This window comes from Henckelia pumila, chromosome 3, assembly GCF_033568475.1.
Source record: "Henckelia pumila isolate YLH828 chromosome 3, ASM3356847v2, whole genome shotgun sequence".
NCBI classification, from domain to species: domain Eukaryota; kingdom Viridiplantae; phylum Streptophyta; class Magnoliopsida; order Lamiales; family Gesneriaceae; genus Henckelia; species Henckelia pumila.
In genome coordinates this window covers 191,406,475-191,422,098 of record NC_133122.1, presented here as the reverse complement: position 1 = coordinate 191,422,098, position 15,624 = coordinate 191,406,475, and the positions used below count along the sequence as shown (strand labels likewise).

Genomic DNA, 15,624 nt, shown 5'->3' with positions numbered 1-15,624 from the left:
TGGTTTACTAAATGAAAAAAAAAATTAGAAAACTCCAAATACCTCCTTCCTTCCCTTTCCTTACATCATAGTTAATCAACCAAATTAAACATATTATTATTTATCCATAATCATTATACATATATATCCAATTATTTTAATAATCACACTATAAATTATCTCTACACAATCGTATCACCCATTGATTATTTTTTCTACTAGACAATGACTATGAGAAAGGGATGATACAATTAGCAAATATATGAAACTTAATTAGTTCGATAATCGATTCATGTAGTATCATCATTTTTTCCCGAACCATGCGAATCGTCTTCACATGGTTGTATCTTTCATTGGAATGAAATCCAGCTGCAGTTTGTGAACCAGCAGCGACTTTAGCTTCGAGATGATGCCATCCTACAAATAATACAGTCAAACAGACGACTTAATATATCTTAATACAACAATCAATCATTTATAGAATCATGAAAGAGAATTGAAGATTTTTCCATTGATTGAAGGGAGAATCGGTCTTCTATGCATATCTGTCACATCTTGGGACCTACCAAAGCATTATTCTGTACTAAAATTTCAAGTCTTCTGGAAGAAAAATTACCTTCAGGAAATTATAAGCACACTAGACTTCCAATTGGTTGGCATTACATGGTCAGCCATCATGTATACAGTGCTACTCGTATTGAACAACTACTTCCTCTTCGGCTATGGTCCAATCCTCACAACCACCAGAGTATGAAGAGATCGAGCAGCTCTAAAATAGTAAAGAGATGCATGTGTTATAAACTTTAACAGTGAGTCAGTGACCATGCAGCAGCAGTAGACTAAAAGTTGTGAAAGAGCAGAATCTCTTTGTCTTGCAGTAAATAACAGTAAGGTGCAATGGAGTAGAAGGGAGGTGTATTCATGTAGCATAATTTTCAAGCCAAAATATATAGGTAATACATGCTTAATTCTAGCATGTAAATAGCCACCTCTTATATGTTGTGTCCAAATATCACAGCTTCGGAAATATTTCTGGCATAAAACAAAAAGGGCACTTGCCTTGGAACATGTAAAGACTAACAAAGTCATCCAATCGAATTTTTCCAATGATGTTCTTCTTCCTGGATCATTCAGTTGCTTCCTGCAAGAAGTATATCAATGGGGGCATCAGCTGCATTTCATAGTGTCTTAATTCACCACAGAATCTGCAGATCCCAGGATCGACAGCCCCTCCAGAAGCCAACAAGGGCTTCCCCCCATATGAATACCTGGGTGTGGGTGCACAAACGCATTTATATAAATATGTATAGAAATAAAATCACAACCACGAAGCCTAAGATAGCACTGTGAAAAAGAACCACCAGATACTTCAAACAATCATTCAATGACACAACATATAACAACGTAACGACAGAGTGATATTAAGAAACTACATAATTTGATCACAACGAAAAATCTTAACTCAATATCCAAAGAAAAATTTCAGGGCTGAAAGACACACAATCATATATAAACGCCATAAAATGAAAAAGAAGAAAAAGAAGGGTATACAATGAGTTTAAAAGACATTACCTGAAGCACTGCTCTCAGTATTCATCCACTCGTTTCTTAAACTTAAGGTAAGTCCTATCAGCATGCAAGGCTCTATCATATTCATAATTCTCTTCTTCATACGTTACATCATTTGAGTGATCTTCAGAGTTATCTTCATACACTTTGATGGATGGTAAAGGATACTTCGAATTTTCAGAAGCAACTATTTTCAAAAATTTCTCTTCCTGGGTGTATATATAAAAACAAGGCACAACTGCAATTGAATAAACATAAACATGAACTTCTAGTCAGTAAAAATTTGTGATCATCACATTTTATACACATCGGCGTCAAAAACTAAAACAATAAAATGATGGCGTCATTCACTAAACCTGGGTATCTTCACTTACAGTGTCTCACATATTCACTAAAATGCAAATGTTACCTAGTATTTTAGAATCAATGGCTTGCTGATCTGTGGGTAGAGACTTTCTACTGGATTCATTATCGTTACTCTGCCTTTTGCTGGTAGAAGCAACATGTGCAGCTTCAAAGAGTGCCCTGCCCAACTCCTCCAGATCTATGCCATCATCGATTTCATCACCATGCTCTTCTCTAGGCTGGAGTGACCATAAATCATCATGCCAATTAGTTTCTGAAATAGAAAGAGATGATACTGTTGTTTGGTCCACGTCATCTCAAGAAGGTAATGAATCCTCTAAGCTAGAAATCTTCTGAACTTGAAGTGCACGCCACCTTCACCAGTAAATGTGAATGAAACGGTAGTAAATTTACCCAAAGACAAATTAAGTGCAGAATTCATAAAATGGTTCAAAAAAGAACTTACAGATCGCTGTCACATTGTGGAACCATACAACCAAAAATATAGATTATTCGCTCTTCTACATTTAAATCTTTACTAGAAATTGGAGCATAAACCTGGAAGCATGTGAAAAAAGTGAGGTGAAATTATTTTCTCACATGATTGTTGAGGATGATAAAGATAAGCTGAGAATTAGACCTGCAAAATAAGACTAAGATTTCTTCCACATGTATTGCATTGAAGCAAAGTTTGTACTACAGTAATTATCAGAAAAGGCCAATCCTGTTACACGAAAAAGAGAAACCTATAATTTGAGGTAACAAAAATATTCCAAAACCAATTACTATCAGATGAAATGAAATTGCATACAGGAAGTCCTCCAATTTTCGTAGAGTAATGATCAGCCGGTTCATAATTACTATCAGCCCAAGGACCTGGCAAGCCTAAAGTGACTCCAACCATCTTTGCTTTCTTGTAAAAGAAAAAATTAACTCATGTGGTAAATAACAAAAGGAAAAATTTGCGAGCAATGGTAGTAACTAGTAAATTTGTATGAAGAAGATGGAAGCTACCATAGATAAGAGAAAGGAAAATTGCTCCAAATAATGTTAAAATATATTCCAAACTAAACATGCAAGATTCACATTTAAGCAATTATCCCAGCCTTTTCCATGCTCAAACCATTCAAAAATTCGTTAATTCTAAAATCTCCATATTTGGGGCTCTAATACCCAAATCAAGTACACCATAACTGAGTCGATACATAGATTGCAAAAAAAAAATTAATTTTAAACTCTTGATTATCCAAAAATAAAACCATGTTCAACATGAGTAAGAATTCATCTGACAGAAAGAATGATATTGCACATGCTATTTTCTTGATCTATCATGCTCAAGATAAAATATCAACATTAACTTTTATCTTCATTAATGAAAAATTACGTGTTATTACAGTCCCATTAACATAAAATTAGGGGAAAAAATATCAAAAAAAAAAGACACTGCAAAATAAAGAATTAAAGGCCAGAGAAAATTAATCTCTCTTCAGGAACAATATGCATAAAAATGGGTTACTAACTCTTCGGTGTCGATTTCTCACCTTCTGTTAGTTAGTAGTCGCAGCTACAGACAGATAAAAGAGAAGGATTCAAAGCCGGACGAAAGATTCCGCCGACAACATTCGACTTGCCGTTGGTTCTCAAACAAGATTAGAGGAGGCGATATGTGAAAAGAAATTGCACTAGGCTTTTAAGTGGGTCACAGATTTTTGTTACGACCAGTGGGCCACAAAAAAAGCCCAATATAAGCATAAAAAAAAACTAAAGCCCAATCCAACGATTATAAAAAAAATTACATGTAACAAATAATTAATCTTTTATTTTTAAAGATTGTAAATATTATTTAAATATATTTAGATAGAATATTAGCGTAAGTTGTACTTGGATGGAAGTCGAAACCATTCTATCGCTTTTCATAGTTTTAATTAAGACTTAATATTCAAGTTGTATTTGGGACTAGGGGTGGAATAGGGCCGGGATCCGTCCCGTAACCTTCCTATCCAATTTTCATATCGAAAAAGATTGGGATTGAATATTCGGGATACCGAATGTTCGTGATCCCTTCGGGTAAGGAGAAAAAATCCCGAAGTTTTTTTTTCATTTTCAAAATTTCGTACAAAAAACCAAAAAAATGTGATTATTTTATTTTTAAAAAATACTATTTAAAATTTTATATTTTTAAATAAAAATAAATATTCAACTTAAAACATATAATATTAAAATAATTCGGACAATGTTTCAAAGTTTTGTAAAAAAAAGAGCATCATAATATGCATCGAATAATTATTAATAAAAAGTTCGGATATAAATTACTAGATAAATTTTGTTAAATAGATTGTCAAATTACATCTCTTATATAATTATATAAATATGAATTAATTAAATTTTTTTTAAAAATACACAAAATATATGATTTCGTTATTCTACTATTTGATTTTTTCAACAATAAATTATGTCGATTAAATCGACAATTAATTATTTTATGGGTAGAAACACAATAATATTTATTTTAATCTATTAATAAAATTATTAATACAATATATTATACTATTATTTTGGGACGGGTCGGGAATCCCGTCGAGATAAGGTTTTATTCTCGATCTCTTTTCCGATATTAATCGAGACGGAAAAAATCCCAAAAATTCGGGTAAGGAAAATGTCGGGTATGGATTTTTTCGGGACGGAAATGAGATGAGATTCGGGAAAGGTCGAGATTTCGGGAATTTTTACCACCCCTAACAACGACCATCATACAACAAAAATAAATTATAATTAAGATTTCTTTAATGCAATATATATATATATTTAATCGGATATTCGGGTCGGGATTGGGTATGATGTTACTACATCCCCAAATCCGGAATCCCCATACTCAATTACAATTAATTTAATGGGTCCAAAAAATGCTTCCATATCTTCCTCCATTCGGATCGGCTATCGGATTCTCCAATGGGTACAGAGGAAATTGTCATCCTTAAAATTTCAATTGATGACCGCCATGCGTTGTTGATTTTTGGGTGCCTCAAGATCCAAGGAGATGACCAATAGGATGATTTTGTCATTGTCAAGAATAGTTACGGGCTTAACTTTGGTTTCTTTGGTGTGATGTCGTTCGTTTCGTTATGAAAATTTTTTGAATCATTTTGGACACATATTGGTAATACTTTGAATCACTGTAACTTTAACTTGGTGAAATTTGTGGTACAATCACAAATGAAGATGAAGTGAAACCTTGTTCCTCTTGGATTGCAAGTTATGTTCGATCTAAAAAACGTTCAACATATCAGTTGCATCACTTTCCATTCATGTGCATATTGCTCAACCATCGAGACCGTCGAGAAAATTTTTAGAATAGATGATATTCACATCAACAATTCAAAAGTCGGGAAAATAAGTTTTTTGGTTTATTAACTTGTCCATGTTTTTGTATTGGTCCATTAACTTTTCCGATGTGGTTTTTGGTACACTAACTTTTAGTGATTTTTGGTCCAACTACATACGTGTCAATTTTTTATTAGTCTAAAATAATGATGTGGACCAATCAAAAGCTGAAATGTATGCAATTGGACCAAAAATAACTGAAAATGAAAAGTTAGTGTACCAAAACCCACATCGAAAAATTTAATGGACCAAAATCCAAAAGAGATAAAGTTACTGGACCAAGAAAAGTATTTTCCCTTCAAAAGTCTATTGTTTTGATGTTTGGATCTCTACGACCATGTGTATAGGGATGCTTGCACTAGTAGAATTTCTGCATATTACTTCGCTATTTTTTACTTCGTCGATTATTATTGCCGAAGTAATACATAGTTTTTTACTGCGATTTTAAAATCAACGAAGTAAAATGTACATTAGACTTCATCAATTAAAAAAACGGGATTCACTTAAATTTTTAAGTGAGTTTTTACTTCATCAAATTAAATTTGATGAAGTAAAAAGATAAAAATAAAATTTTTAATTTCTATTTGATGAAGTAATAGGTTATCCGTTTACAATTCTCTATTTTTATTTTTCACCTTGTTTCGTCTCGCCCTTAATTTCTCTCGATCTGAGATCGATCCATTTAGGGCTTCCCCATTCTCTCCCCTACAGATCGATGTCCGTCGACTGCCATCACTTTCGCCTGCTCTAGGGATTCCCCATTCTCACCATTAATCTATGTAAGAATCTTTATTTTCCCATTCTTGCCATTACCGATTTGGAGATGGCCAAGTTCAACGAAGTGCAAAAGCGTCGCCGCTCTGCCGTTGCCCTGTGGAAGAGAAAGCCTCAACTTTTTCCCCCAATTTTTTGTTATTTTCCCTCTTATCCAATTTCAATATATGTTCTTTGATGCAGTTGTGGAAATCCCATTTTGTACCAAATCAGTTGAAGAATAAATTTTGATGCTTCATGAGAAAGTCGACTGATTAAAGAAGTGTGGTTTGTTGTATAAGAATAGTTAATCTTGTTGGGTTTCATTTCTCGGAGTTTTGAATAAGGTTTGGTTGGATTTTGTCATTTTCCTGCAATTTCATTTTATTTAAGTGACTTGGTATTCTTGATTAATTACTTCTTGATAGTGAAAGAATTGGAACTTTAGGTGTCATGTGTGTTGTCTCGTACATTTCAATTTTGAAATAGTAGTCCAATATAAATTTGCAAAATCTGATCCCGAAGGTCCTTAGTGCACTTTTACTTGTTTTTATCTTTGTAGTGCACCTCGTTTCTTGAATTTCACGGTCTGAGTTGGCTTTGGAACTAAGACACATCAAATATATTGATTTGTTATCTCCACTTGCCATTACTGAAGAGATTATGGAATATATGACTCCTTCAGTTGTAGTTGCACTTAATTAGTTTAAGTAATCCTGTGTGTGAAAATTTGGAGATCTCAAACAAAATATAAATCAAACGAATTTCTTTTCAAAGCAGATTTTCCTTCATTTTATCTTTCGGTATTAGATTGTATTATTTTTGTTTCAATCTTAGAAAGTAGCTTAAATAATTTCTTTTTTTGAGAACTTACTCTGCCACATCGTGTTATTCTGAATTTCACCTGCATATTTGATTCACTTGGCCTCACTTATTTCCTTGTCACTTTGGGTGTGTTTCGAACCTTGTTTTTTAGTTTGTTTAGAACCTGTTTCGGCGAGTTTTCTGAAGAAATTCATCTGATTTCCAGTTCAACTTACTTTAAATTTGACTTGGGACATATTTCTTAGTATGAATTTCCAGCTTTGTTTTCGATCTTGTATAGGTTGCCCAAGTATGAGATTTTATTCTTTCGGTATTAATTTGATTTCATCACATTAGTCGCACTTCACGTGTAGGTTTTATTTTTTTTGGTCGATTTTTTGGGTGTTTAATTTTCATATGGTTTTTGTTATATTATATGTTGCAGCTTGCAAGGCTAGGGGATCCAATATTAGAGTTCAATTAAAGGTACTTTACATGTTAATTTTATTACGTGTTTGATGTCTTTACTTGACTGTCTCGTGTTTTTCATTGGTTGTTCATTTGTTTTATTTCACATAATTCGAATACTACTCATTGAGGAAAGCAGGGGATTTATTGACATTTTTTATCTGTCAACATTTTGCTTATAAATTCCCTCTTGTTTGATTTAATTTGTTCAGAAAATGATGCTACACTCAGGCTCATAGAAAATGAACTATAAAGTTTGATTCTTTACTTAACATGTCCATGTGCACTGATTAATACTATAAATATCTAGGTCTTATGGGAATTTTCACATTTTTTATGCTTCATACTGCCCAAACATCTCATTAGAAGTAATATATTTTTTTAATTTTTTTTATATATGTTATGTTTTTTAATATATTTGTTTTCTAACGTCATGATTCTTCTTGGAATTCTGTAAGACTGACAATGTTAACAGTTCTTAAGTTTCATAGATGTGAAGGTGTAACATCATATTCAGTGGATGCTATATCTGATTGCCATATGCTAGAGGTTTGACTTAAAACTTGTCTTGCACATTTCATCATTTGTTATTCATGTTTTTTGAGTAAATTAATCATATATTAGCATGTATTTCGATAAGATTTATATATCCGTTTTAGGTTCTTGAACTTGATAACTGTAGTTATTGACATCGGTATCTTTGGATCTTCAGCGGTTGCAAACCATAAGGCTCGTACATTGTCACAAGTATGCCCTCTTGCACTCTGAATATGAATATACTTTCTTCCGAAAATTAAAATTTACTTGCCTTCGTGCAAACTTGTTGATTTAAATTTGGGTTCTTCCTATATATTTGTTTTTTCCCATCACGATCGTAAATTCTCCTGAGCTTATCTTATGTTTTTCTCCAGTGGTTAAAAAATCATGTATAGTTGGTATGAATAATTTCATATTGAATTGAATATGATGGTGTGTTTGTTTTGGAGGAGTCCCAGATGGTTTATGTTGCAGAATTTAATTTGAAGCGGGCCCTTTGTATCTTGTTTTCTTAATCAGTTACAGTAAAAATACTCTTCCTGCTGTCAACCCTCTATTTATTTCACTACAAAGTATATATTAATTTCATGTCAACCTTTTTGTCCGCACAAGGCTTGCGAGGCTATTGTTGGAATAGATTTAGTGTTAGAATGTATTCAACAAAAAATAAAGGATCAAGTAAAGTGTTTTTTTTTTTTTTTGGAATAGCTTTTCTATTTAAATCCATGTTTATATGTAGAATTGATTTATTCGAACTACATGGTAAACTTTATGCTATAAATTTTGTTAAATGAAGTTTGTTGTGCCCGTTAAATTTGAGATATTAATTGTGCCTGCTTTGGAGTGCCCACAATTCTATAAATTCTGTAAATGCTGGAAATTTTGTAGATTTTTCTGTAACATGAAGTTTGTGTGCCTGCTTTGGAGTACCCAAAATTTGAGATATTAATTTCAAACTACATGAAAAACACTATGCTGGAAATTCTGTATTTGGCACATTTGATTATATATTATGGTCTTATGTGTGGGGCTTGAAACATACAAAATAATAATTACATTTACTTTTACAAAACGTAAAAGCATTTGTATTTTTTTTAGCAAAGTTGTGTCGTATGCAATATGGTGTTATGTCTTTTGAACTTGACATTGTTTTTTTTTTTTTGAATTTCAGTTTACAGGATCCATCAATAACCAATATTAAAGCCAAGGTCAATTTTGATGAAGTTAGAAGTGAATAGAGGGAAATCGTCTACTCCTATGTAGGTGCCTAAATTGGTCGTGCACATTGGGATAAATCTTTGTTTTGTCTTTGTGGATTATTGAATATATTTGTTAAGACACTTTTAGTTTTGTGAAAATACTTGTGGATACATGCATTTTCGGGTTAGTCGTGGATTTTGGATGCATAATTGTGGATTGGTAAATATACGGATGTTCTTAATTTTTGGATGGATAATTTATGAATCTAATTAGTGAATTTTAATTTTAGAAATTAGAAATATATATATATATATATATATATATATATATTTATTGTGGTACTACTTCATTCGTCAATGTAAATATCGAAGTCATATATATTCTATTACTTCGTCACTTAACGAAACCGCTGAAGTAAAATTTATGCTTTTACTTCATTACAATACATAACATGTGAAGTTAAATAAAACAATTACTTCATCATTCAATGTAAATGCCGAAGTCATTTATATTTTATTACTTCGGCAAATAACAAAATCGCTGAAGTAAAAGACATTATTTTACTTCAGAAATGGTCCAATCTTGAACCGGTTTTGGTTTTGGAATCAACCAAAGAGTTCGGTAATTTCCTATCTAAGACTTCGGTTATTAACGAAGTAAAAAAGTACCCTATTACTTCACGTGACACTACTTCGGTAATTAAGTTCCTACGACTTCGGTTATTAACCGAATTCTTACGCGATTTTTCTACTAGTGTTGGATAGAGACGAGACTGAAATGATAAGGACAAATTTCATGGATAATTAAAGAAATAAGGTATCAACTGTCATGTCATTCATCATCCATTACGGGTTGAACGCAATATCATTGTGCACGAATCTGCGCCCGAGAAATCTACATGCAATATTTTATAGACAGGTAACATATAAATGTAATTCAGTTATATATAGTCATTAGTTAAAATCAATTATTTTTGTTTATATGGGAGAAATATAGGATTAACGCATATCGAGATGCCACATCTTCTGAAGTGATTGAGTAAGTGTTGGCCCGTAGTCACCATTTTTATTCCTTATGACATCATAAACTATTTAGATGATGTAAATTGTTTACATGCATTATATTTTTTTATTAATGTTTAATAATAATAATAAAAATCACATTTAACTTCATTAATCATGTTTAGCCTCTTTATAATCACCCGATTGAGGATGAAATAGCCATTAAAGATTCAAATTAAGGATGACAATGGGTCAATTCAGGTATGATTATTTATCGAATTTTTATAAAAAATAATAATAATGATATGAAATATTAAAAAAAATTAGCAAACTAAACATAATATAAAAAAATAACAAAATATTTTATATAATTTATCCCAACACCATTATTTTACAAAATAATGTTATATTAATAATTTTCTATATTTCATCTTACGGGCAACGACCATCATTCAACAAAAATACATTATAATTAAGATTTCTTTAATATAAATATGTACATATATATATATATACATATATTTAATCGTGTGTTCGGGTCGGAGATAGGTAGGATGTTACTACATCCTCCTCCATCCCCAAATCCGAAATCCCCATGCCCAATTATCCATTTATTTAATGGGGGTCCAAAAAGGTCTTCACACCCTCCTCATTCGGGTCGGGGTATCGGATTCTCCAACGGGTACAGAGCAAATTGTAATCCCTAAAATTTCTATTGATGTCCGCCATGCGTTGTTGATTATTGGATGTCTCAAGATCCAAAGATGATCAATATGATGATTTTGTCATTGTTAAGAATAGTTACAGACTTAACTTTGATTTCTTTGGTGTGTAGTCGTTCGTTTCGATTATGAAAATATTTTTGAATCATTTTGGACACATATTGGTAATACTTTGAATTACTGTAACTTTGACTTGGTGAAATTTGTGGTACAATCACAATTGAAGATGAAGTAAAACATGTTGCCCTTGGAATGCAAGTTATGTTCGATCTAAAAAACATTCAACATATTAGGTGCATTACTTTCCATTCATTTGCATACTGTTCAACCAACAAGGCCATCGAGATAATTTTTAGAATTAATTATATTCACATCAACAATTCGAAAGTTTATTGTTTTGATGTATTTGATCTCTACGACCATTTGTATATGACATGCTTGGATAGAGATTAGATTGAAATGATAAGGACAAATTTCATGGATAATTCAAGAACTGAGGTATCAACCGTCATGTCATTCATCATCCATTACAGGTTGAACGCGATATCATTGTGCATTAATCTGTGCCCAAGAAATCTAAATTAAATATTTGGTAAACATGTAAGATATAAATGCAATTAAGTTATATATAGTCATTAGCTAAAATCAATTATTTTGTTTATAAGGGAGAAATTATATGATTAACTCATATTGAGAAGTCACACCTTCTAACGTGATTGAGTATGTCAAGTATTGGTCTGTTGTCGTCATTTTTATTCCTTATAACATCATAAGATATTTAACTAGATGAGGTAAATTGTTTACATGCATTAGATTTTGATTAATGTTTAATAATAATAATAATAATAATAATAATAATAATAATAATAATAATAATAATAATAATAATAATAATAATAATCACATTTAACTTGATTAATCATTTTCAAATTCTTTATAATGACCCGATTGAGGATAAAATAACCATTATAGATTCAATTTAAGGATGACAATTGGTCAGGTTCAAGTAGGATTTCATACATCCGTCCTGATCTGCATTTATTATATTTACCCTCATACTCATCTCTATCCACGTCGGGTATTAAGCTTTCATCCTCATATCCATCGGAGGATGGATCTCTTAGTTTACCCTACCCTAATATCCTATTACCACATACAATTTCATTTTTTTCAAATTTGATTGTTTAGATAAAACTATGAGTATTACCAAATTTTTATAAGAACAATAAGAAAAAGATGTAATATTAAAAAAAATAGCAAACTAAACATAAAATAAAAAATAAAAAAAATTATATATAATTTATCCCAACACCATTATTTTACAAAATAACGTTATACTAATAATTTTATCTGTTCTATCCAACGACCATCATTCAACAAAAATAAATTATAATTAAATTTTTTTTATTATAAATATATATATATATATATATATATAATCGGGTATTCGGGTCGAAAATGGATAGGATGTTACTACATCTCCTCCATACTCAAATCCAAAATCCTTATAATCAATTACCCATTTATTTAATGGGGTTCAAAAAATGTCTTCATACTCTCATCCATTCGGGTATCGGATTCTCCATCGGATACGGAGGAAATTGTCATCCTTAATATTTCAATTGATTACCGTCACGCGTTGTTGATTGTTGGATGCCTCAAGATCCATGGAGATGACCAATTGGATGATTTTGTCATTGTCAAGTATAATTACGGGCTTAAGTTTGGTTTCTTTGGTGTGCTGTCGTTCGTTTTGATTCTGAAAATCATTTTGAATCATTTTGGACACATATTGGTAATACTTTGAATCACATGTTCTATTTAATTATATGTCACCAATTATTCTTGAGGATGAATGTTACTCAATCTCTTCTCAATTATGAATATGGATCAGATTCAATGCCTATTTGAACTCAACAACCATATCAGTCGCCACAATCGAAACGTGCGACTAAGAAGAGATTGAGTAACATTCATGCTGCTAGTTGACTATAATAATGACATCTTCAATAGGGATAACAATGATTCGGATTTGGATAGAGTATCATACCTCCGTCCCCATCCTCATTTATTATATCCACCATCATACCCATACTTATCCCCATCGCCATCCCCATCCCCATACCCGTCGGGTATTCAATTTTCATACTCATCCTCATACCTATCGGATAATGGATATCCGCATCCTACCCAAATATGATATTATCACGTACAATTGCATTTCTTTCAAATATGATTATTTTGATAAAACTATGATTATTCACCAAATTTTTCTAAGAACAATAAGAAAAATATGAAAGATAAAAAAATTAACAAACTAAACATAATATATATATATATATATATATAATTTATCCCAATAGTATTATTCTTAAAAATATCGTTGCTTTATACTAATTATTTTTTATGTTCCATCCAACTACCATCATTCAAAAAATTAAATTAGAATTAATATATCTTTAATATAATAAATAAATGAATAAATAACTTCAAAAAAATTTTCTTCGGATCCATCTATGAACTCTTTTATTTTCACGTCCAAGATCTTTCTGAAATCTGCATACATGATGTTTGAAGGCTTCTTGTGGGAAATAAAATCATTCATCGCAAGATTCATCTTCAGGCCGAGTCTGTCCTGAAGGTCCGCCTCCTCCAGAACGGATGTCCAAGCATCGAAAAACAAAGGAATGTAAGGATACATTTTTTTAGTTGTAGCATGCACCAGGTTTTTGGCGAAAATGGCACTATTATGACTCTTCTTTGTAGCAATCACTTTAACCAACAATGGATCTGATATGGAAAAGCATTCTTCGAGTGCATCTTTCCGAACATCTTCTTCATCACCGAGATCGGACGTAGCCGCCATGATTGGACGTTGCAGCTTTGATTTGTCACCGTGTGTGAAGGGAGAACATGTCGTGCGGAGGAAAGAAATTGTGAGAAGATGGGGATGGAGAGAGGGGCTGGGGGAGGCATGGTGGAGTGAAACAGAGAGAGAGAGAATCATCATTGCTTCGTTTTTCCTTGACCTGAGGTGTGGATTGTAAATGAAAATGTTGAAACATCGTTAACCATTTATATAGAAATAATATTATTTATATTCAATTAATTGGTTTCGCCTGCATGCGACAAGTCTAATCAACCATTATTTTGAAAATATAAGATTGTGAATTCATAATTATAGATACACATATATTTAATTTTAAAATGATTTTTTAGATAATTAATAATTATTTCATTATTCATAATTTTTTTTCAAACATTAATGTAGGAACTTAATAGTTAAAAAAACAAAAAAAAAACAAGAAGAGTATAGTGGAGATCAATATATATGTAATTGTCATAAATAAAACAGGATATTAATTAGTTTATCAAATCCCAACCCATTATTTGTGAAGTGTTTATAATGATGCTATTTTCGTGCCTAAAAAAATATGATGCAATTCCAAAAAATTAAAAATAAAAATAAATAAAAAATAAATCATGTACTTAAAGTTGCATGCATGGTATACATACAAGGATGACATTAACATGGATATACATCATACAAATTAATTAAATAGGACACGTGGCTCATACATATAACACATGATTAAATAGGACACGTGATTCAAAGTATTTAAAAATCGGTGTCTATACAATTTATGAATTTAAAGTCTTACGTGACCGAAAATGGATTCGGTTCACCAATTTCAATGGTTAACTGATGTCACTTGTCACGTTCATGGTATTCATACCTCTGTCCTCATCCTCATTTATTATTATCTACACTCATACTCATCTCTATCCACGTCGGATATTCAACTTTCATCTGCATCCTCATATCCATCGGAGGATGGATCTCTTATCCTACCCTACCCAAATACTCTATTACAACATACAATTGCATTTTTTTAATTTGATTTTTTAGATAAAACTATTATTTTTACCAAATTTTTTAAAAACAATAAGAAAAAGTTGAAATATTAAAAAACAATTAGCAAACTAAACATAATATAAAAAAAATAAATATTATATATAATTTATCCCAACACCATTATTCTAGAAAATAATGTTATACTAATAATTTTATATATTTCATCCTACGGGCAACGACCATCATTCAACAAAAATAAATTATAATTAAAATTTACTTAATATATATATATATATATATATATATATATATATATATATATATATTTAATCGTGTTTTCGGGCCGGGAGTGGGTAGGATGTTCCTACATCCTCCTTCATCCCCAAATCCAAAATTCTCAATCTCAATTATCAATTTATTTAATGGGGTCCAAAAAATATCTCCATACCCTCCTCCATTCGGGTTAGGTATCTGATTCTCCAATGGGTATGGATGAAATTATAATTTCTAAAATTTATATTGATGACCGCAATGCGTTGTTGATTGTTTAATGTCTCAAGATCCAAGGAGATGATCAATATGATGATTTTGTCATTGTCAAGAATAGTTACAAGCTTAAATATGGTTTTTTTGGTGTGCTGTCGTCCGTTTCGATTTTGAAAATATTTTTGAATCATTTTGAATACATATTAGTAGGGGTGGCAAAAATTCCCAAAATCCCGACCCTTCCCGAATCCCATTCCATTCCCGTCCCGAAAAAATCCCAACCCGAAATTTTCCCGACCCGAACTTTCGGGATTTTTTCCATCCCGATTAATATCGGGAGCGGGATCGGGAATAAAACTTTATCCCGACGGGATTCCCGACCCGTCCCGAAATAATATAACAATATATTTTATTAATATTATTAATATAATAAGCTAAATATTATTAGCTTTCAACTAATATAACACTTAATTGTGAACTTAATTCACATAATTTTTATTGTTTGGACCATCAAATTATAAAA

General features: G+C 31.5%; 1 protein-coding gene and 1 long non-coding RNA gene across 2 annotated transcripts; one reads left to right on the top strand and one right to left on the bottom strand.

The window, feature by feature from the left end:
- Positions 1-82: 82 nt before the first annotated feature.
- LOC140891584 (probable 20S rRNA accumulation protein 4) lies at positions 83-3,557 on the bottom strand. The gene is given in 10 exon segments (XM_073300159.1): positions 83-396; positions 596-748; positions 1,039-1,116; positions 1,118-1,247; positions 1,552-1,786; positions 1,958-2,268; positions 2,360-2,451; positions 2,534-2,617; positions 2,705-2,806; positions 3,435-3,557. Coding segments are annotated over 8 exon segments (1,104 nt in total). The 5' UTR covers positions 2,798-2,806; positions 3,435-3,557; the 3' UTR covers positions 83-396; positions 596-667.
- Positions 3,558-7,023: 3,466 nt separating this feature from the next.
- LOC140893295 (uncharacterized) lies at positions 7,024-9,224 on the top strand. Its single transcript, XR_012153089.1, has 4 exons — positions 7,024-7,317; positions 7,775-7,848; positions 7,982-8,046; positions 9,015-9,224. It is a non-coding gene; the product is annotated as an uncharacterized lncRNA (long non-coding RNA).
- The last annotated feature ends 6,400 nt before the right edge of the window (positions 9,225-15,624 follow it).